Raw genomic sequence first — 23,686 nt, 5'->3', positions numbered from 1 at the left:
TGCTCATGCATTGCTATGGCAAGCTCAAAATGAATGAGAAATGGCGGTTGACGCGCTTGTCGCTGTCCAAGGGGAAGGACGCCATTGATCTGGACGCGCCGCTGGCAACTTCGACAGGGCGTCCTACTGGCAACAAGGCTGCCAAGGCCGCCTTGGCCGACGCTGCGTCGTCTGAGAAGACGCAGGCGTCGATCACGAAATGCCTCGCCGACGTCTCCTCGACCTTTATCTCCCGCGACAAGAAGGCCGACCAAAGGTGGGCCGAGCTGCTCAAGAGGCAAGAGGAGAAGCTGGAGCTCAAGAAACGCAGGGACGACATGTCCCTGCTGAGAACGTCGACAGAGGGAATGTCTCCCCGGACGCGAGCGGCGCACAACTTCTTCAAAGGCCAGATCCTCGACGACATCGAAGCCAAAATGGCGGCGGCGGACGCGGCGGCCCTGGCAGCGGCATCGGCGGCAGCGACAGCGCAGCAAGAGCAGGCTGACGCGTCTTCTACTGCTACACCTGCGTCGGCCTCTGCGTCGGCGACGGAGCAGACGCACCATGCACAGCAACAGACAGATCGCGACGAGGTCATCGTGCTCGACGGGCCTGCGTCGACTCAGGATACGACGCCGTCGCCCAACCCCTTCCCCTTCTTCTAATTTGCATGCACCACCGGTATGTAATATGATCGCGCGCCCAGTACTTTGATCGATCGCCGCTACTCTGATCGCGACGAATCGGCGGGAACGATCTCTTTTGAATGCATCTATTTGAATTTCTGATTGAGGGCGGCGTTTGGGGGACGCGGCTGGGGAGCGACGTCCCCCAAAGGCGGCACGAACAAAACACGTCCCCCAAACGCTCGATCCGGCGCGGTTTGGGGGACAGTTTGGGGGACGCGACTAGAGATGCTCTTAGTTCACTTGGCATTTTAGCTTCCTACAATTAGTACGTAGGGGTTTATTCACCATTGATTTTTGGATCTTGGCTCTTGTGTCATTTTTTTTGTTTGAAATGGGGATACCCCAGCCTTTGCATCAATAGGGTTCTTGTGTCATGAACCTTTGTGTATGTGGCTCTCGTGATTACTTATTATGGAGGAGATTGCTGCGAAATACCGGGCTAACACAAAATCGACCCTCCTCTAGCCCATGAAGGGATAGTGGTAGTAGAAGATCGACAACCATAGTGCAAATATGTAGGCGGATAAGAGGAACTTTAGAAGATAAAAAAATTATGACGACGGTGACGCTTAAGTTACGGCATTTGGTGCCAAAAACTTATACTCAAACAATGGCAAAATCAAACTCTCGATATTGTACTACTGGTATTCCATAAAGTATTTGTACTAGATCCACAACTACCGTTATGTTCTAGAGAAATTGTCAACCAACCTATAATGAATAGTAACACAAACTAGGCTAAATAAAATAAGCAATGAAGTTGGGGTTGAAGTGGATTAAACACAAGAACAACAACCCATAAAAACAACGGTGACTGAATTGGACATCATAAGATTCAGATGCTTGCAAGTTGAGTGTTGTACTGCGAAATGGTTGAGCTCAGTTCAGTCGGGCCGTGGAACAGACCGATCTGTTACCATGCCAAATAATCAAATTAACTTCATCCTACATAAGTTGTTGCTCAGTTGCTGGGAATTAAGCGGAAACTCCTGTAAACAACTTAGTGTACAGTGAAACTAACTTCTGCATACCAAACATAGCTGAGATATTCTGGTACATGGTCAACAGACTCTTTCCCGAACTTCCTAGATCAACGGAAGTTTATAGCTGAGGTGACTGTGTACACCGAACAAAATTGCAAATAATGAAAAAAGAGAAGGCCCCATACCCGACCTGCACTTTAGGAACCTAGGTGGAAAAGATGCAATAGGAATTTGGTGCACATGAGCACCAGTGCTCCCGGTTTTGAAAATATTTAAAAGTTGTACTTTTGTGTTTCAACAAATTATCAAATTTACTTCAGGAATACATTCACATGTCATGAATACTCGTGTGAAATTTCGGTAGAAAATACGTTATATTTTGAGTTACAGGAAAAAACAAATTTGTGTATGTATATGGGCATATGTTTGTCATAGATTTATCTTTTTTTTGTGTAGCTCAAAATACAACATATTTTTCTCCAAAATTTATACTGTACCTTTGAAATGTTTATATGTATGTGCGTATTTAATTTCAATTTTTGTAGAATCAAAGAAACATGATTTTCAAAACTCAGGAGAACTGGTGCTCATGTGGCAAAGATACTTTCCAAAAAAATGTTATTTAAAAGTTGGTCGCTTTTCGCTGCCATTTGTTGGTCTCTTTGGAAGATCCAAAATTTACCATTGAGATAAAGTTTTGGTTATCTTTCGTATGTTACTTAACCTGCAACTCTGGCAAGCCCTCCAAAAAATCGGCAGCAGCCCTCCGCTACTTAATTATCAGACCTTCGTGTCTTTTGACCTTTATGTGTAAGTTTGTGTCTGGCCAATGAGGTCAAGTTTGTGTTGTAAGCTGTGTTTTCAGCAAAAACCTTGTTTCCGTTTTACCAATGGAGCTTTATTAATTTAAAACTTGGCACCGCACTTCCTTTAGTCTAAAAAAGCCGTAAAAGTATACAGCAGTGTACTACAATTGCTGCAAGTTAAGTACCGACAAGGAGTAAATTCCTGGGGCTGAATATTGCTACTCCCTCCGATTCATATTAATTGACTCTAGTATGGATGTATCTAGACATATTTTAGTTCTAGATACATCTATATTATAGTCAATTAATATGAATCGGAGGGAGTACTACAAATTGTTACTTCAACAGTTCAACTACTAGTAGTCTTGGTAGTATTTATCACCAAATGCAATATTTTTCCCACCTTTGGCATCAAAGAAAAAATGTACTGCAACTGTTGAAAACCATGGCAATAGAAATTGAGGATATTTAGCAGCCATTCGGCCAAAGACGTTGCTGCCCTAGAAAGGAAAAACTGTACAAGTTCATGCATCTAACAAGATGTACATCGACGATCTTTTTCCCTCCCTTTTTTCGATGGGAGAAACCGGATTTTCCCTTTTCCACAAAAAATTCCTGTCTACTGGACTTATTCATCCTTCAGTGTATTTGGCGCATCTCTTTCCTCATCTCTGTTGTCGCTTTGTTCCATATTTACATACGGACATCTCACACACGCTCAAAGAACACTTAGCCGAGTTGACAGATGAACAACAGCTGCTTCCGTACACAATGATTTTGTTCAATCGAGCACCTGAGGCACAAGAGAAAACTTGAGCAACTAAAATTCTAGTTAGTACAGTATCTATTGTTCGTAGAATATCTCATATTACTGTCTTTCTTCATAGTACGGTATCTGTTACTCATAGAATAACTTGATTCTTGAGCAACCAAAACTCAGACAACTTGGTTCCTGGTTGCATATGATGACCATCCAAGTGATAATAATGTTATACTTGAAACACTTTAGCAGCTAATGACATTTATAGTCAAAAGAAAATAGTGTACAGTTTAAGTTGTATTTTGTATTTGGCTTGCATGATCCACAATGCGACTGCATATCGCACAAACATGTTCAGAAATCCATGAGATAGCCCCAGCCTAGCAAAACTGACATATTGGTAATGACCCCCTGAGTACCTGGTTGATTCCCTAGACTCAAATTAAGCAAGGTGCTACAGATCTATAATATCAATATTTAGTAGAAGACAATACCTCAAATTATGTGCATTTTCTGGACAAGAAATCAGTTGGTATTCAGCGTCCACTGCTGCTGCTCGTCTCTTGGGCAGAACCATCTTTGAGCGCTTCTTGAGCTTCATTCTCCATGCCTAAAGATAGTAATGCAGCAGCCTGAAGGTAAAATGCAGTCGGCCACGTCGGAGATATTACCAGCGCCTGCATTGCATCACTGAGAGCTTGTTCTGCCATGTCATTCATCAGATATGACAGGCAGCGCCGAGCATAAATGGTTGGGGAAACCATCGTACCAACTTCAATGAACTGCATGTCACAAATCAACATGATGAAAAAAGTCAACATTGGTTTATAAGTGGCTATTCTAGCGCCCTAGTTAGAAAAGTCAATGGATTGACAACAATTTAGATTACTTCATGGCCCAGAAGATGTTGCTACTATTTATTTGTGTATTAAAACGTTAGGAGATCGAACAGGGATTGATTACACTAGACAGGACACAAGTGACATCTCAACATTTAGACTCGAAGAAAGTCCAATTCTCATCCTTAAACTCTTAGGAAAGTTCACTTTCAGTCCCAAAATTTATTTTTAGTCTAGAATGAACCTTGAACTCTCATAATAGTTCATTTTTCATCCCTTTGCACTTGAGTTGAGCAAATTACTGGAGTGGAAAGAAAAAAAATGGGAACCAACCAAATTGGTTTAGAACCAGATCAAGCCCAAACTAGCTGAGATGTTAAACCAAACGTCACAATGCAAAAAACAACAAAACCTTTGGGTCCCTGAACCATTCTCTCTCTTGATTTCCCTCCCTTCTAATTCACGTGAAGCGTTGCGCCACAAAGGTCTCCTTGTTTGCTTATCAACATCGTCCCGTCTCTCTATTCTTGCACCGTTACCTTGAGTTTTTGGGCACCTATGGTAGATATTTGCCTAGCTCAATCGGGGTAAGGACTAAAAGTGAATGATTCTGAGAGTACAAGGTTCATTTTAAACCAGACAGAAGTTCTAGGACCAAAAGTGAACTTTCACTAGAATTCAAGGACCAAAAGTGGACTTTCTTCGACTCGACTCCCATAACACTTGCATGAAAAAACAAAAGAGAAGAAGGCAACCTGGGAGTAACAATCAATAGCGGTAGTAAAATCCTTTTGCCGAAAAGCACTGTCACCCTTCTTCTTTGAGGTTAATGTGTCTTGCATTTGATTGGTCCACATCTGAAACGAGAGCTGCAGCAAAGAAGAGGACAAAAAGATCAGGTAACAACAAACAAAACAATTGTAGCAGTTTCAGTAAAACAAGTGGCAAAGAAATGTGCATTAGAAAATCCAAAGTTTCCCTTTCTTTTAAGAGAACAATTTTCCTGGAAGTAAAAGGGAATATATATACAAGTGTATGTAAAAAGGGCCTAGGATATTCGCAAAAAAAAGGCCTAGGGAAAGGAATGTACAGAGAAAGAAAAGGCCAAAGAAAATATTAAATTTACAACATTAGCCTACGGAAAGGAATGTAAAAGGAAAGAAAAGGCCCAAGAAAATAATAAATTTACAACATTAGGCTAGAGAAAGCTATCAAAGATTGGAGGGGAATCTTAGCTTTCCCAAATCTATGATTGTTCTTAAAACATGCCCTTGAAGAACATTAAGATATTGGCATTTCTCCGCTTCAGAATGTACAAATCCAAAGATTATTCAACATAATTTTACAGAATATAGTTTCAGCTCTGAAATAACTATTGATGGTATTAGTTTAAGTCTTATGTTTCAGCTCAGAAGAAAGTGAAAGCCTCCCTTCAGAGCATTAACCAGGCCTCTCCATAATAGCAACAGAATAGGACACAAAAACAACTTGGAGACAAAATCTTGATTGCCTAACTACTTGATAGACTATGATCACCAATGACACAACGCAATCAAAGAGTTCAAAGGGAAATCATTTTGGAACATCAAACTGATATTGTGTTACCGAAAAATCAAACTATTATTAACCTGAGTTGCTCTGGATAAAATATAGTCATGGAAAGAGGCCTTACACTAAAACTTTTCCCTGAAAGATATGTGATATCTGTATTGCAATCAACCAAAATGCATTTCGCATACCATGAAAAGATATGTGATGATATATGTTGGGTCAAAACATTTCTGGAATGTACTGATGATATATCACACTACATAAATGTACTGATGATTATATTAGTTGTTCAGCACAGCAATGTTTTGCTTGCTTGTTAGTTGCTGGCAATGTTGTACTAAGGTATAGCACATAGAAACAAATTTTCACATCAAACCATTTGTACAAATCACAAGGCAATGTCTTTAAACCTCCACTGAAAATAAACAAGAAACAGAACTTAACGCACCTCATTTGCTGTTCCCTCATCATCCTTGTACCCAGTCTTCTCTAGAAGTTCATGTATTGCTGTCAGATCCTTTCTGGAACAAGCTTCAGCAAGAGGAGAAAGAGGCAATGATTGGACAGATGATGCACCACCTTGGGGCATGTCCATCAGTTCATAAGATGGGGTCTGCAAAACATTTTGACACCACTGCAGTTATAACTTATATACTTCAATTCCAATCTTGACCAGAAGCCAAAGAATAGTTAAAGAGAGTTCAGCAAATAAAAAATTATACTGTCAGGAAAGACTAAAGTGGTATCTATATGGCTCCGAGATGGAAATGATTTATTTGAAGACAAGGAGTGAATGGTGCATTACACATATCAATTATACTGTCAGCCTACGATCCTTGCCAGGCTCAATTATACTGACAGGCTAAGAAAACTGTCAGGAAAGACTAAAGTGGTATGTATAAGGCTAGAGACAGAAATGATTTATTTGAAGACAAGGACTGAATGGCGCATTACACATATCAAAAACCCCTGTGCGATTTTCCAACCAAAATATAGAGGACATGAATTCAACTGTTCTAGACAGAGTAAAGAAAGGAATTCACCTCAATATCCTTCTGAAGAGGACTCAATGCTTGAACCATAGATCTTACATTAGGCCTTTCACGGGGTTCATAGTGCAGGCACCTAGAAGCTAATCGCACCAGTTCTGTTCCTTCCTCATTTGAAAATTGGCCCACTAAACAGGAGTCTGTAAGCATGTTAAAGTTCCTATCTCGAATCAAGTCAAGAGCCTGCAGATGTTACTAGTATCAGTTAGTATGGTAAAGATGAAGATATCAAATGATTATTTGGTTCAAAGTCAAGTGTTAGCTATTGTTCTACCAAATTATTTATCTGTTACCAAAAGTTTTGTTTTCCTAGCATGCAAGTCAATGGAGATAAGATAAGGACTTATATTTCTTTAACGAAAAAAGGACTTGTATTTACACTGAGGGTGAAGAACAATGTCACGTACTGGAAATAGTTTCACATTGCTCCACAGGCATGAATAACCGAAGGCATTTGGTAGAAAAACTAAGAGATCAATTACTTCCCTGGTTGTCCTACCTATCGGACAGCTAGGTCGACATAAAAGCATTTCTGACATACCATAGTACGTAACTTTACAATGATATCTAAGAAGCGAACAAAGTAAGATAAAAAAGAAATGATGTGGAAGAACTAAAGCTCAGAGTTGTTACATGGCTCGGAGGAATATGCTTCCCACTAAGAACGTCCAGTAGCAAGGTGCCAAAGCTGTATATGACACTTTCAGGTGTGATACGTCCTGAGAAATAAAAAAAGAGTAAATGGAAAGTGAGGATAAAGTTAGAGGTGAACTGTGATGTGAAAATGACAACACTACCTTTAGCAACAGTTAAGCGCTATAGCCCTATAGCCTATACATAGTCAAAAATTATGGATTTATCGCCTACACAGCCTAGTACAAGGAACATAAAATGAAACACTCTACAACCCTTCAATGAGTTCAAGCTACATGCATAATTAGCAAGCTCCCTTCGGTTTGGAAAATCCACTCTATCATGAACTTTATTGCAATATATACATAGTAAGCCATGACGTTGAAATTTACAAGTATTGGGTATATTTTACTTTTTTTTTTGCGGGTAGGGTATATTTTACTTGACAAACGATTAGGGTGCAAATAACATTCTGAGAACGTAATGTACGATATTATGAAAGTGGTGCTATATTATGACACAACATGATATGAAGAAAGCTGAAGCCACCCCACTTTACAAATGCTAAGGATGCTCCACAGGCCAAAAGAAACTCAAGGTATAATCTCAAGCTATACAACAACATCATTAAAATATAGCAGCTTTGCAAGAAAGCCCAGTAGCAATGTAGCCTGACAAGAAAGATTCTACCAACATCACCCATACTGCTACAAAAAAGCAAGTTATAGGATGCTAGCAATATAAGAAGGCACCAACCAGTCCTCATGTATTCAGGGGGAGTAAATGCCAAATTGGTACTATAACTTTTGCCATCCCGACTGTTCTTCATAAGGCCAAAGCATGAAAGTCTAGGGTTGCAATCCTGCAGCAAGTAAACAATGTACAGATGTTACAGAAAACACACACGCAAACAAAGTTGAACATGCTAGCAAGACAAATTGCATGATACTCACATTATCAAACAGAACTCTGTAGGCATTAAGATCATGGTAGAGAGCACGCCCCTTTGTTGTGCAATATTCTAAAGCCTCAGCAAGATAGAGAACAACCCTTAGTCTCATGGGCCATTTCATTGCTTGGGTTTCCCCTGTGAAATGCATACAATAATGGGAAAATATTACATCACTGGCACTAAGGATACAGTATTCCAAACGATTAGTCCCTACACATGATGCAGTGTAATACTGTAAGTGGGGCGAGGAGGGGGGAATTGTCCTTGTGCACTTAGAGGTCCATAGAGAAAATTTAACATAATACAAGTGCAGGAATCTTCTAATAAATATTGGAGTTCCATGACCTAATGTGTCTAGAGCAGGTTATCGAATAAATCTACTGCATTATGTAACAAATACCAACAGTCATTGCGAACAATGTTTTGAATAGGGTCAATCTGCACAATTTATTCTCTAAATCGAGCAGATTTTGGTCATATACAGAAATCTACCATTAAAGATGTGACACGATCAACCTTTAAGTACTTAGGCTTCGGTTCACAATAAGAATAAATAACAATAGCAGGCTGAGCTGAACATAGTTATAACTAGGAAATGCAGGGTAACTCACAGTGGAAAAGATGTTTTGCCAGTGTGTCGTTGGGCATGTACTCCGCAACAAGCAATCTCTCGTCACCTTCGCAGCAACAGCCAAGCAGATTTGCTAACCTTTTGCTCCGGAGCTGACCAACTGATTTAGCTTCATCCTGCAGCATAATTGTTTCCCCAACAGATATGGGCAAATCTTAGAAAAAATACTGGAACTGTATAACGGGTCAAGCAAAACAAAAATGTATCAACAAACAGCAAGTTGTTTTTAACACAGAAAAATGCCATCCACATAGAGGAGGCGCTTGCACAGACTGATCTAAATCATATACATATTACTTGGCATGTAAATAAAAATAACCTCGCTAAAATAAAAAATAATCGGTAAGGTAACATATAACAAAATGGTCATATAAAGCACCGAAGCAAGGAGTAGACCTAGTACAGTAAGAAAATACACATCCTTGAACCTTGGTTAATAGATCAATATGTGATGCTAGTTCTGATAAGAATGCAACAGAGGTGGTAAAAATGCTGAACCACTGCTTTGCTAAGAGCATTAGTAGAGCACAATGATGGGGGTATGGGACTAGCAGTGGCTGGTAATGATTACTGTCTCACACTGGTTTAGCATTGGAATCTAATAATCATATAAAAAGAAAAAGGAAAAAGAGAAATACTATGTTGGGCAAACAGTTGGCAGATGACACCCTTTCATCTGCTTGCCAGCATGACAATCCATCCAAAAGCAAAATAAGCAAGGAACTCAAACAAGCATAGACATCACCACGGGAACAGGTAGAAATCAACAACCTCCATGACAACAGACACCATTCTCCGTGAATCCAAAAAACTGCAAAGAATCTACCGGCAACACAGTAACTAGCCAAGTAAGTAAGGAACTACCATAAGGCAGCAACACCCACCAAACGCGCATTGTAAGTAGTATAGAAGGGGCAATATGTGATGCTAGTTATGATAGGAATGCAACAGAGGTGGTAGAAATGCTGAACTCCTGATTTGCTAAGAGCATCAGTAGAGCACAATGATGGGAGTACGGGGCTAGCAATGTCTGGTAATGATTGCTGACTCACACTGGCCTAGCATTGGAATCTAATAATAATCATACAAAAAGAAACAAGAAATAATACAGTTGGCAGATGACACCCTTTCAACTGCTTGCCAGCATAACGATCCAACCAAAAGCAGAAATAAGTAAGGAACTCAAACAAGCACACATATCACCACGGGAACAGGTAGAACTCAGCAACCTGCACGACAGCAGACACCATACTCTATGAAGCCAAAAATCGCTAAGAATCTACCGTCAACACAGCAAATAGGCAAGTTCCTGGTACTTCCTTACTTGCCTAGTTTCTGTGTTGGCGAGAATGCGCATTGTAAGCACTAGAAGGGGCGATGAGCGAGGGCGACAGGCAGAGTATGGCATACCAGGAACTGGCGCGGGTCGGGCCATGCGGAGCGGTTGAATCGCTTGACGGCGATGCGGCGCTGCGCGTCGAGCTTACCCTTGTAGACGACGTTGGGCGCCTTCTCGCCGTGCTCGGACACGATGTTCTCCACGGCGAAGCCCGCCGTGGCCAGCCGCAGCTGCTCGAAGGAGTACTCCTGGAAGGCCGGCAGCTCGTACGCCTCCGCCTGGTCCTCGTCCACTGCACGCGCGCGCGGCGAACACGCAGAGAAAAAAGTTGGTGAATCCGCGGACGAAACCAAACAAGCGAATGACCCTTGGACTCAATCAATCCCGAATGCGGAGGCGGTTGGCAGGCACGCGCGAGCAATCGGAAAACGAAACCGCCCCCAAATCGTCAGACGCAGCAAATTCAGGGGCGAATATGGGGAGAATCAGCAGCGGAAAAGGTCTGTCGGAAAGGGATATGCAGCCACCAGAAATAGCAAGCGGGAAACACTCCCGAGTCCCGTAGCGAGCTAGCAGCCGGGGCAAAGCGCAACGAAGCATACATAGCGAGCGAGCGTGAAGCATTAGTGGTAGGGAGTAGAGTACGCACCGGCATCGGCGCTGTCGAGGCGCGTGCTCCCGGGGAGCTGCCCGCGGATGCAGCAGCAGGAGGTGGCCTTGGACACCCGCGCGCCCATTCCGATCCCCTCCTTGGCCGCCAAACCTGCAAACGCGGCACCGCCATGAGAGCACGGCGGCAGGAATTCGAACGCGCGCGGATCTGAGCACGGAAAACCGAATCGACGGCGGCGAACGAGGCCCCAAACCTACCTCGCCTCGCCTCGCCGGAGCAAAGCAAGCGAATCGAGCGCGGCGGAGGCGGAGAGGAGGAAGAGGACGGGGCTGGATTGGATCTCTCGTTCTGCCTCTCGTCTCCTCTCTCACCTCGCCACCACCACCTTGGCCTTGGCGTTGTTGCTGTGTTGGAGTTGGAGTTGGGGAGGTGGGAGCCGGTGGCAGCTGCAGTATTATTCGCTAATGATTTTTCAAGGTTTTAATACCGACATGCCTGTACTGCGTCGTGGTGACGGCCGCGGGAGGTCATCTGACTGATCTCCCGGTCTAATCCCGCGGTAACTTACTTTTAGCACTGATGCAGTAAAGAAGGGACGGTCCATTTCGAAAAGGAAAAGTACTCCCTCCGGTTCTAATATGGATGTATCTAGGGGGCTGTTTGGTTGCCGGCCAGAGATTGCCAAGCCAAATTTTGGCTCGCCACAACATATTTGGCCGGGGTTTGGTTCACTAAAAAATATTGGCTCGCCACAACCTCAGTGCCCTCCCGCCACAGGATTTTGCCAGAAAACTTTGGCGGTCTTTTTCCCCGCCACGCTCACCTGTGGCCGCCAAAACCGCCAATCTGCCACAAAAAAGTCGCCCAGCGTACCTTTTTCTCTCCCGATAAAATTTTTTCCCCTCTCCAGCCAGACCTCACTCCACGGAGGCTCCCCTTCCCGACGTTGGTGAGCTCGCCGTCGCCACGTCTCCCATACCAGATCATGTCGCCGTCGCCGCCCCTTCTCCCATCTCATCCACTCACCTCCACCACTTCGTTGACCTCTCCTTCCCACTCATGTGCAGATCTGAAGCAGAGAAAAGTTCAAGGAGAGTAGGAGCGGATCGGAAGCAGGGCAGCTGAAGCAGCGCATTCAAGTAGAAGCAGATTCAGGACCAGTCCGTGCGGCCGGAGAAGGTATTCCTATTCTCATGCCTTGTAATCGATCCTTTTAGGTCTTGTCCGATTCAACAGATGCATGTCCTGCCTTGCGGTTTTTAATCTGCTACCAATGCTTGTGTGTACATGGATATATGCCTACGTGCAAAATCTGTACTAGATGATCTATCCATTTTGTGCACGTATATTCTTCCTTTTCATCAGATAAAGTTCAGTTATGATGTCTTGTGATTATTTTTCTGCTAGCATAATCTACTTCTGCAATTCATCTGAACTCAAAAGGATTCAGTGCGTAATTCCAAACTAAGCGTTGTAAGTAGTGTATCATATTATCCCCCTGGATTGTTTCATAGAACATTGGTATCTGAATCGGATTTAGACAGTACAAGTGCAGTATAGATAAAAATAATTTTTTGGTTGACAAATTTTCGTTTTACTGATTGAATCTTATTTCTGAAAATCTGTTTTAGATGTATTTAAAGTATTACCTGGACCATTGCCATTACATGTGGAAAAGAAGAATGCTTGCTGGTATTCTGGTGTGTCTAGCAGTCTATTGGTATAGGATCAATACAAGGAAAAGAAAAAGAATAACATATGCTCCCATGGTTGATAGGGATGTTGAGAGATTGAGACGTCTAAATCGCTTGTACAATGGAAATGATGCCCACTGCATAAGTGAGCTGCGTATGAGCAAAGTTGTCTTTCATAAGTTGTGTGCTGAACTTAGATCACGTGCCCTGCTAGAAGAGACATGCCATGTCACAATAGAGGAACAAGTCGCCATGTTTATGCATGCAGTGGGTTTAAACTGGACATTCAGATCAATTGCTTTTGAGTTCATGAGATCAAGTGAGACTGTTAGTAGGTATTTCCATCTTGTTTTAGACGCTCTCTGTATCCTTGCCGGTGACCTCATATGCATCAAATCAGTTGAGACACACTCGAAGATCACAACTTCCCCTGGCAGATTTCACCCGTATTTTGAGGTACACTGAAATTGCTAATAGATTTTTCAAGTATTGGTCATGTTCATTTAATTGAAAGCAATCAAATTTCCATTTTCTTAGGGATGCATAGGAGCCCTGGATGGTACACATATACCAGCGTGTGTACCTATCCACATGCAAGATCGATTTAGGGGTAGAAAGTCCTTTACCAGCCAAAATGTGCTAGCAGCAGTCGATTTTGACCTAAGATTCATCTATGTTCTTGCTGGATGGGAGGGCTCTGCCCATGATTCTTATGTGCTTCAAGATGCTCTATCACGCCCTAATGGGCTAAAGATACCTGAAGGTAGGATTCCAAATCCATAGCTTTATTCTGAAACCTCAGTTTAGTCCTTAGCTAATAAATTTGCACAAATAAATAATGTAGGTAAATATTTCCTAGCCGACGCTGGATATGCAGCAAGACCTGGTGTATTACCCCCATTCCGTTCTACTCGCTATCACCTTAAAGAGTACAGGGGCACTAGGGAACCAGAGAACCCAAAGGAATTATTCAACCTTCGCCATTCACAACTCAGAACAACTGTTGAACGTGCATTTGGTACCTTGAAGAACCGTTTCAAAATATTTGCAAGCCAGCCATTCTTCCCTTTGAAAACACAAGTGAAAATTGTGATGGCATGTTGTGCGCTGCACAACTGGATTTTAGAAGATGGACCTGATGAGTACGTGTATGATGACCTTGCGTGGTATGCAGCCCTGCCAAGGAGTATAAGAAACCGTAGTGACCAGTACCAGGAGAATGTGGCATGGGCAAACAAAAGAGAAGAAATGGCAAGAACGATGTGGGAAGATAAAGTAGGACCACCTCTGTGATGATTTCTTGTTTGTATGCAACACATGCATGCGATGCTTTTATAATTTCTTTTGTATGAAACACATGAGTGTGATGCTTTAATTATTATGATAATGTACTTGAAGTTTATAATCTATTTTTTTATGAAATATATGAGTTTTTATCCCGTCGAACAAATCAAAATAATTACTTTATGATCATCTACTTTCATGAGAAGCAACAATGACCAAGAAAAAGCTAAAGGTTGATGCTGCTGTGTCCTCTCGCGAGAGGACCGTGACTTGGGCTGATGATCAGAAGAAATACATGCTTGATTGGTACATCGACTACTTGAAAGACCAGCATGTAGGATTTAAGTTCAAGAAGCAACATCATTTGTTGTGTGCTGATGCATTAAATAAGAAGTTCGCAATGGGAGTGACCGTGGATCAAGTGGACCGTCAGTACAGGCACTATAAAGAGAATTGGAAAATTATTGCAGCAGCATTGAGCAAAAGTGGAAATTCATTTGACCACACTAGATGCATTGTGACTATTTCAGAGTCTGAAAAGGCAACCCTATGTGTATGTTGTCTCAACCACATCCAAGTTAATTACCATTTCTTATGTTACTGGTTCTGACCATATACCCCTTTGTTCTTTGAACTTAATGCAGGACAGAGCAAGACGCCTACTCACTAAACCCATCAAATTCTATGAAGAGATGCAGGAGTTGTTCACTGGATCTAGTGCTGATGGTTCATTAGCTATGGATCAGAATACATGCATGGATGTTAGTGATGATTCCGATAGTGATTCAAGGGAGATGCATGACCTCAATGGCTATACACCACCTGAAGATCCACTTGGTGATGATTCAGACACAATACCAACTCCTATCACAAATGCAACCGGTGAGAACAACTACCCTTCCAACTATACTCGATCTGGTATAAAACGTTCACGAGGCAACCCTATGTGTACTCTATCAACTAAGAAGGCAGCAAAGTACAAGAGTCGTCTTGTAGAGTCCAATGATGAAATCACAGCTACGATGAAATCACTTCGGGACACACTTGTTGCCACTGCTCCTCCTCACATATCACAGCTTGTCGATCCACATGCAACTTTGTGGCAGAGACTAGAGACTATCCCATTGACACCTGATCAGAGAATTATAGTTGGTGAGCATTTGTCTTCTAAAGAGAATGAAGTTAAGCGTAGCTGGTTGTGCAATGCAAGTGATGGTACTTTGCATGCATGGGTCTTCAAGTTCTTATGCGATAAGGAAGGCTTAAATTTGTGACTCTACAAGTTGGTGGCAAGCTCATTTTGTCTATGTGTGCTACTCACATCTCGACTAGAACATGTTTAGTGGGAATATTACTTTTGTTGCTTGCTAGCTGAACATAGCCTGATAAGTTGTTAGTAATCTAGTCGAATTTGGCTGTTGTCATGAATGTTATGCACTACTTAAGTGAATGGTCTAATGTCTGTAATGAAATTTGAACTACTGATAATCTGTAATTTTTGGTTCAGCTATTATCTGTAATGGCCATGTCCTCTTTTCTTTGTCAAACTTTTGGCTGCAATCCAAACAGTTGCCACGAGTTTTTGCCAAACATTTATGGCAGCAAACCAAACAGCTGCCACTGTTTTTTTGCCAAATTTTTGTCACCAACCAAATGGAGTACTTTTGCCACAAAATATGGCTTGCCATAATTGTGGCTACTACCAAACTTTGGCTTGGCAATCTCTGGCCGGCAACCAAACAGCCCCTAGAACTAAAATGTGTCTAGATACATCCATATTGAAGTCAATTAATATGAATCGGAGGGAGTAGTAATAATTTGCAGGGAGAGAGGATGACGAGTGGAAGTAAATAATTGCCGGTTTCAAAAGAAAGAAGCGCCGCCCGGAACGGCACGGCATGGCTGTTCGTCATCACCACCTTTTCTTCTACTCGTCAAAAAAAGGTCTTAGGAATATAGACGATTTTAATTTCTATCTGTATTTCTTCCTAATTTCACGAATAGACACGCATGGTTTTCACGCTAGTGTGTCTACTAACTGAGATTGTAAGCGTGGGCGTGGCCATGATAAGCGGTAGCGTGTAGGGCCCACTTTCTCCCTTATCTTCTTCCTTCGGGCTTTATATATATAAAGCCGGGTTGATGGTCTTATGTTTAAAAACTTTTTCCCTTATCTCCTTCCTTCTCCTACCCAATTCTCAATTCTCCCAGAACTTTCTCTACTCTCCACCGATTTCTCACCTTAGCCTACCATATTCGGGTTGGAGCCACCTGTGACGAGGCTGGTAGCGGTATAGGCGAACACTAAACTTAGGTTCGGGAAGGGGGAGGGGAGGGGCCACAGGGATACACCAACTTAGGGGGGTGGTGGTGCGGCATCATATAGGGAGTGTCCGGGGATGATGATGATAGACCGGCGCAAGTGAAGCTCGGGTGGAGCGCGGCGGAAGCGCGTTGGCCATAGGCATGGAAGGCGGTAGTTCAGTCGATGATGGTTTGCTACTTCGGCTGATGATGGTTGCGGGGGGTGGGGCGGTGGACGCAAAGAGGGTGGGGCGCCACAGAGGAAAGGATAATGAGGGGTTGGTGACATGTTTGTCCTTTATTATCGGAAAATGGCGGCATCAGGCTTCCTTGGGAGTGACTACGGACAAATTCACTGGATCGTTTATTTAACCAAGTTATTTCCCTTCCATTATTTTCTCAATAAAAATAGACTTGGAGAGTAGCAACCTTTACAAGGGATTAAGGAAAAGCAAGTTAGCAATAACACGGAACACAATTCCTAAAGTCAGCCCAGAATCCATGTATCTTATCAGCCAATGCACAACGTGCAAATTGTGAATTTATGTAAATGTAATTACCGGGTTCTGAATCCTAATTGGGTAGACTTAGAGCATCTCCAGCCGCGTCCCCCAAAGCGTCCCCCAAACCGCGCCGGATTGAGTGTTTGGGGGACGTGTTTCGTTCGTGCCGCCTTTAGGGGACGTCGCTCCCCAGTCGCGTCCCCCAAACAAAAATTCGGAAATTTTAAACTTAACGAGATTCGACTAAGATTCGTCCAAACTTACAAGATTCGAACGAAATTTGACTAAATTTAAACTAAACCTAATCTAGAACCACTTGCGGCGGCCGGAGGCGTCGTAGTACTACCGGAAGTTGTACATGTCGTCGGTGACGACCTCCTGCTTGACGCGCTCGCCAACAGGCTCGTCGACGGGCTCGTCCTTCACCGCGCCGCTTGGTCCTGCCTCGTCGTCGTCGGTGAGGTCCACCAGCGGCTTGCCGGAGTCGCGGATGGACAAGGCGATCGCCGCGTCGAGGTCGCCCCTCCAGGCGTCCTTGTCGTTCATGGACGCCAAGAACGCCGCCCGCAGACCTGGGCAGTCCTCGGGGTCGTCGCTGCTGGCGCTGAGCCGCTGCTTCCGCTCATACTCCGCCAGCAGCGCCGCCTGCGACGCTTCCTCCGGCTCCTCCTTCATCTCCGGCTTCGGGATGAGGAGGGCGCCGCCGCGCCTCCCTTGCTGCCGCCGGCTGCCGCTACCGCTGCCGCCACGCCTCGTGTTGACGGGCGTCGCCGGCTCCTCCTTCACCTCCCGTTTGGGAACGGTGTACGGCGCCGACCGGTAAGACGAGGACGGCGTCGATCGCGCCGGTCCTGAGGAAGAAGAGTGCGAGGAGGATGAGTACATCGTCCTCCTCGGCTGCCATTGAGGAGACGGCGGCGGCGACGACGGCATCTCCAGCCTTGGAGCGCCGTTGCGGATGCCGCGGATGACGTTGTCGAGGGTGCGCCCCGGAACGCCCCAGAACAGGGCGCGGCCGTCCTTGTTCCAGCTGTTGGGGCCGCCGACGAGGTTCTCGGTGCTGTGCATCTCGACGTCGTACTTGGCCTTGAAGTACGTGGCCCACCAGGCGTCGTTGCCCTTGGCCACCCATGTCGGATCTGCCCGCTCCTCGGCGGTGAGTTGAGCCCGCCGGGCCTTGATGGCGTCCCTCCATTGATCTGTGTCCGGCTTCGGCGGCGACGGGATGCCAATGCCGTTCACGGCCATCTTCCAGCCGCTGCTGCTAGGCAGCCGCATGTCCGGCGGGACTGGATACCGGGCGTGGTACAGCGCCCACGCCTGCGCCACGGTGAGGCTGCCGCGGCCGAAGCCGTTCGCCGCGGCGATCTTGCGGGAGGACGAGGTCGACATTTTTTGGAGCGGCGAGGAGAAGATCTGGGAGGGGGGAGGCGGCGGCGATTGTGATGAGCGGCGAGAACTGCAGGGCGTCTTAAAACAGCGGCGGCAGCGGGTGGTTGCACGCAATAACTCCGGCGCGGACGGCCACGCGGCCATGCACGACGAGACGCGTCCCTGCGTCGCCTGGGAAAACAGGGACGCCATTAACGTCGCTTGACCAAAGGTAGGCGACGGGGTTTTAGCCTTCCGTGCCGCTGATGGGTCGGCGCCGCCACTCCCCGCCTCGCTTTTCGTTGTGTCCGGCGTGCCCGGTGCGTCCCCTGTGGGACGGGGACAGGCTCGGGGCGCCGGACACCGTATGGGGGCGCGCCGGATAAAAATGGGCTTTGGGGGACGCGACTGGAACGTTTTTTTTGTCCGGCGCACCCCAAATCCCTTTGGGGGACGCTTTGGGGGACGCGACTGGAGATGCTCTTATACTATCATCCCATCATATGGTGGCTCTCTTTTGGGATGTTTGATTTGCATGATTCTAAAAACGTGAGAATAAGGAATATCTAGGATTGCAATGCCATATCCAATCCAACCAATCCAATCCTGCAAGCTTTCATGTGCACCAATTTGTTTTTTTGAATTTTTTACATGAAAACAAAGTATTCTAAGAAAAGAGCTTTGAGTGGATGCTAGATATTCTATAAATCTACTCCAAAGATCCAGCCACCATAGAAAAAAAATAGTGAGAATTGGGTCCTCAAACTTTCAATGTGAATCCTAGGAGTTTTGTTATCTCGGCCTTGTAAGTCGACGCTTTTTATATATAAACATATGTTAGAGTAACTTCCATGCACTATATTTCGTCCAAAAATCTAGAATTGGCCAATTCATATCTTGCCGTGCTGGTGCAGCAGAAACCATAGCTGAGGTGTGAGCGAAGAAAGTGGAACTTATTGTGATGAAGCTATCACTTCCTTTTTGTTGCAGAGATGAAATTGTGTTCTTATCTTACGTGATGGCCAACATGGTCCTTGGCTGCCTGTTATGCGGGAATTTGGAATAGTTTGTAGCTAAGTTTTTTTATTTTGTAAAAATATAAGAATATAAAGTTATACTTTCTCGAATTCATAATTAGTGTCATGATTTTAGTTCAAATTTAAGCGCCGAACTTAAACTGAAACCTGATTCGGAAAAATAAAACTTAAACTGAAACCATGATACTTATTATCGGAGGGATTTGTGCATTTGAATAGCAATAAGCACGAGACACTCCTCCATCACGGTCCTCTTTTTGGCCCATGTTTGGCAGAACGGCGCCTAATTCGAGCCCCACACGTACGATTGGTCTAACCGCACGGTGCACATTTCGTGTTTAGGTGCCGCCGTGCTTGATTCTTATGTAAAACGGGCAGGGTAAAGATGGAAAACGAGAGCTTTTGCTTACTCAGTTTTCTTAAAAAAAAAGTTAAAACGAGAGCGAAAAGCGGGATTCAAACTCGCGCGTGCGACGTTTGGCTCTCACTTTTTGGCTTGGGATTGCAGCCGACGAGATCGTGCGTGATTGAGATTGACGTGGTCAGTGTTGACGTTTTTCTTCTTCTCTACCTGTCGGTTTGAATTTACGGTTTCTCCGGGCGGGGCACAGCTCCAAGTCCATTCAAGCGGGGAACGAGCGTGTAGCTCGGTGGCTGTGGTTGGCGGTGGCCACACAGCCCGCCCGGGATCGACTCCCAGAGGGAGCGATTTTCCGGGTGTCTCACCGGGGGCTCTGCCCCAGAATAAAAAATGTTAGTTTCCTCCCGCGGTTCGGTTAGAGGTATTGCAGTGCTTCCCACTGCTACAGGGTTTAACCCTGGAGTTGACTAGGCTCGCGGTTTAGTACGTGTGCTATCTAGCTTGTGCACTAGTGGGGTGTGTGTGCGTGTGGTGTGCGTGTGGAGTGTGTTAGTGCATAAGTTCAGATACTACAGCTGTACTAAGTTGAGGAAATCTCAAAAAAAAAAAAAAAAAAAAAGTCCATTCAAGCGACGTGCGCGGCCCGGACCGTACTGTCAATCATCAAATAAGAAGAGAAACTCAGTGGAGGAAAGCATCAGCCTTTCCCGGTACGCTGTCTCGCTGCAACTTGAGAATTTGAAATGCAGCTCGGTAAGCAGCGTTTTTCAGACACGTTCAGAGATTGACCCTGGTCAGACAGAAACACGCCCACAACAGCTTCATACTATTCCTATAGACCTGTAGTCAAACTCAAAACCGTGCGTGCTCTTCAGATACAGATTCAGTGCTGCTGCAAAAAGTGGCTTTGCACGAGGAGATCGATCGCTGCACATTGCAAAAAGGCTCACCATTTTTTTTACCCTTTTGAGAAGCGAAAAAGATCAGCGCGCGCCGACGCCGCGCACGCGCGCACGAACGCGCGCATGATTGAACCGGTTGCACGTACAGGCTGCCCTGCCTGCCTGCACGATACAGCATGGCAGGATGCGTGAGACAACGGGATACGGAAAACGATGTGGAGATGAGGGCATCTCCAACCGCGCGATCCAAACCGCGCACGCGCGTCCGTTTGGGTCGAGCCGGACAAAACGCTGACCCGACAGGATGCACGCATAAAGCGGACGGCGCGCGTCGAACGCCGCAAACCCGGCCCAAATCTGAGCTAGGTTTGCGTGGTCGCGGATGGCACGCGCCGTCGCTCGCGTCCGCTGGCTGATCGCCTCGTCTCCCTTGGGCCCCGTCGGTGACCGGGAGACTAATAAATGGGAAGCTGGAGGGGATACGGCCCTCCACTCCGGTCCCCACTCCACTCCCCGAGCAAAACCGCCGCCATGGCCCCGAAGCGACGGTTCGCTCCGGAGCCAATGACGACGAGGCCGGCGATCGGCGTCGGCCGCCGGCGGCTGCGGGCCGGAGGGAACCGCGGCGGCATCCACATCGGAGGCCGCCCGCGGCGGTGCGGCATTGCCGCAACCGCCGCCTCTCCTCATCGAGCCCAAGCGGAGTCCTCGGAGGAGGACCGGACCTTCGCGCCGCCACGATCATCTCGGCGGCGGAGGAGGCGAAATGGCCGCACCTCCATGCGGCCATTCGCACCTCCGAAATGGAGGAGGCGGCGCGGCGGGAGGTGGAGGAGGCGGAGGGCTGGGAGCTCTACGCCCGGGCCCTCCGGGCGCGACGGGAGGAGGAGGAGGAGGAGGCGGCGCGACGGGAGGAGGCGGCGCGGCGGGAGGAGGCCGAGCGCCGCGCCGGCGAGCGCGGCGCCGCCGGGGAGGACGACGCCGCGCCGACCGGCGGCGGCGCCGGGGAGGTCGGCGCCGCCGTGGCGGGAAGGCGCGGCGCCTCGAGGAGGAGGCGGCGCTCGTGCGCCGCCGCAGCCACGGGTGGCTCCGGACCCCCACTCGCCGTGGGAGGAGGCCCTGTGGTCTCCGTGGCGGAGTCCCCGGCGCGGTCGAGCCACAACGATGCCTCGCCGCCGGGGACGTCGGCAACGTCGCCGACGACGCCCACACAGGGGCTAGGCGGCGCACCGCGCCACCACGCGCCGCCGACCAAACCCTAGAGGGTTTTTTTATTTTAGTTTAAATTTTAGTTTAAATTTAAAAGCCCATATAGGGGCTTCTTTTGTTAGTTCTATTTGCCCAAAATAGGGCTATGTACAAATTTGCCCAAAATAGGGCATATGTTTAATATAATTTCGTTTAAATTCGTATTTTTTTTTGTTTTCCTGTTTCTACGTTTTTTGCGATGCGTCCGCGCGTTGGGCGCAGCGCGCGACCCAAACGGACACGCGGACGCAGGCCGCTGTCCGGGTGTCCGCTTGGCCACCCAAACGGCCCAAAACGGACGGCCCAGCGCGTCCGTTTGGGTCGCGCGGTTGGATGCCCTGAGTACCTTCGCAAGCTCTGTCTGTCTGATTGGCTCCGTCGCCTAGCTCATCATCGTCCGTCCTGGCTGATCTGGCGGCCGTGCCAAGTGGCCGTCCACTGGGCCCACTGCCAAATGGCAGGAACGCACTTTCTTGCTACTCCTCTTTTTTTTTTTGCGAAATTTCTTGCTACTCCTCAAACATCATAGTACAGCTAGATAAACTTCTCTTGCGTGAGTGTACCGTGTACGTATGTGTTTCCCGGTGGCCGCATGTACGTACGAGCGCTTGATTTTATTTAGAAACAATAGCAGCTGGCAAGAGGCGGGTTGCTCCAGTCATGCGTGCCACACCTCTTCATATGTTTTTTTAGACAAACCTCTTCATATGTATGTACACGAAGGATTAATTTGTGGCCTAGCAGCCCGTGACCTGTCTAACTAATGATGTTCGTCGGCCCTCTGGTCTAGGAATCTCGGCAAGCGAGAGGCGAGATGTGGGACGAATGTTATTGTTAATTCTGACCTAATTTATAGCTTCTTTTGCTCTAATTCTTGTATTGCGATGCGGGCACCATCTCATACTAGCATTAGATGCATACTCCGCCGTCTAAAAATAAGTGTCTTAACAACAAAAATATATCTAAACATATCTGTATCTAGATAAAAGTAAGACACTTACTTATTTTTGAACGGAGGTAGTACTTTACTTTGAAATCTCTATGTATGAACGTTAGTATTTGTCCAGTAAAATTGTTTTGTAATCGTGCTAATGATAGCATGGTCTTCTGAAAACAAAGATTGTCATCTGCCTGGCTGAATATATTTCCCGTTGATGGAGCTGGAATAATGGGCTACAGATATAACTGGAGGGATATCCAACAACCTAACCTGTCAAATCAAATCAACAATTATAACTAACTACTCCATTTAGTCCTGACGGGGAAAGCAAAGCCACGTGGGGTCTGCCATCTCAGCACACCCTCCCGAACTTGATTAATTAATTAGCAAATAGTGCTATTACTCCTACTACCAGTTCTACTTATGGATTAGCTCCGAGAATTAATCACTTGATCTTATTACACTACTTCATGTGATGTGTGTTCCTTGACCCTCCCATCCCTCATCGCCGAACTGTTGTGCATGCGTAATGCGTTTTCACATGCACCTCTCGTTTTTCACTTTGCGGCTGCTAGGTTTCAACTTTGATAGAGCATCGCTGACTTCCTTGGCTCCACAAACTTCCTTTCTAGTCACAAGAGTCTCCTTTCTATTCAACGGATATTTAATAAAAAAAATGAGTTATATAAGCTTTTGCGAGTCTTTCAACGGATATTTAATAAAATTTTGAGAGTTATATAAGTTTTTGCGGGTCTTTCTCAATTACATGCATCATTGTACTTAAAATGTACATGCAGTTGCAAACATGCTATTACTCTACTAACACTATGGTACTACTCCTGTGTTTATCTCGGAGAATTAGTCCGTTGACCTTCTTGCACTACTTGTGTGGCCATCAGGTTTCAACTATGACAAACACCACCGACTTCCTTCCATCCATAGATTTTCTTTATAGTCAGAAGGGTCTCTTTTCCATTCAGCTGATATATAATGGTGATGCCAATTTATTATCATAAATGTTACTATCTTAGCATATACCTAGCTAGCTACGATTACATCTTTGAGCAAAAGATAGCTAGCTAAACTACCCACAAGAATGAAAGATGGAGACATTCATGTTCGGATCCAAATACCTCTTATTTGTGAGGCTTCTTATGCTCACAGCCATGTCACAATTCAATTATCTTAGTACCTTTTTAGTTGCTTCCTTCCCCG

General features: G+C 45.7%; 2 protein-coding genes across 6 annotated transcripts; one reads left to right on the top strand and one right to left on the bottom strand.

The window, feature by feature from the left end:
- Window positions 1-2,808: 2,808 nt before the first annotated feature.
- Window positions 2,809-11,293, bottom strand: LOC127336615 (probable serine/threonine-protein kinase BSK3). The gene is made up of 12 exons (XM_051363441.1): window positions 11,085-11,293; window positions 10,864-10,977; window positions 10,286-10,506; window positions 8,856-8,991; window positions 8,246-8,379; window positions 8,049-8,154; window positions 7,293-7,378; window positions 6,654-6,842; window positions 6,059-6,223; window positions 4,815-4,928; window positions 3,715-4,002; window positions 2,809-3,253 (listed from the first exon to the last, which is right to left on the bottom strand). Exons 2-11 carry the CDS (start codon window positions 10,949-10,951, stop codon window positions 3,757-3,759), a joined length of 1,485 nt encoding a protein of 494 aa, XP_051219401.1. The 5' UTR covers window positions 10,952-10,977; window positions 11,085-11,293; the 3' UTR covers window positions 2,809-3,253; window positions 3,715-3,756.
- Window positions 11,294-11,477: 184 nt separating this feature from the next.
- On the top strand, window positions 11,478-15,352 carry LOC127336616 (protein ALP1-like). 5 transcript variants are annotated; one of them, XM_051363444.2, is made up of 5 exons: window positions 11,480-11,776; window positions 11,895-12,006; window positions 12,459-12,977; window positions 13,059-13,284; window positions 13,366-13,960. In XM_051363444.2, the coding sequence occupies exons 3-5, from the start codon at window positions 12,459-12,461 to the stop codon at window positions 13,812-13,814; spliced, it is 1,194 nt and encodes a 397-aa protein (XP_051219404.1). In that variant the 5' UTR covers window positions 11,480-11,776; window positions 11,895-12,006; the 3' UTR covers window positions 13,815-13,960. The 5 variants fall into 5 exon arrangements, with proteins under 5 accessions (XP_071682923.1, XP_051219410.1, XP_051219404.1 ...); XM_051363443.2 differs by having other exon boundaries at window positions 11,480-11,814; XM_051363442.2 differs by having other exon boundaries at window positions 11,480-12,006.
- The last annotated feature ends 8,334 nt before the right edge of the window (window positions 15,353-23,686 follow it).

This window comes from Lolium perenne, chromosome 2, assembly GCF_019359855.2.
Source record: "Lolium perenne isolate Kyuss_39 chromosome 2, Kyuss_2.0, whole genome shotgun sequence".
Lineage (NCBI taxonomy): Eukaryota > Viridiplantae > Streptophyta > Magnoliopsida > Poales > Poaceae > Lolium > Lolium perenne.
Note: the sequence above shows the minus strand (reverse complement) of the source record. Positions and strands in the feature narration are given on the sequence as shown.

Coding starts and splice junctions, on each gene's coding strand:
- LOC127336616 (XM_051363444.2), top strand. CDS start 12,459: ATGTATTTAAAGTATTACCTGGACCATTGCCATTACATGTGGAAAAGA. Junction 12,978..13,058: donor GATTTCACCCGTATTTTGAG/GTACACTGAAAT, acceptor CCATTTTCTTAG/GGATGCATAGGAGCCCTGGA. Junction 13,285..13,365: donor TGGGCTAAAGATACCTGAAG/GTAGGATTCCAA, acceptor TAAATAATGTAG/GTAAATATTTCCTAGCCGAC.
- LOC127336615 (XM_051363441.1), bottom strand. CDS start 10,951: ATGGGCGCGCGGGTGTCCAAGGCCACCTCCTGCTGCTGCATCCGCGGG. Junction 8,380..8,855: donor GGCAAAACATCTTTTCCACT/GTGAGTTACCCT, acceptor TGCATTTCACAG/GGGAAACCCAAGCAATGAAA. Junction 6,843..7,292: donor AGCATATTCCTCCGAGCCAT/GTAACAACTCTG, acceptor TAACATCTGCAG/GCTCTTGACTTGATTCGAGA.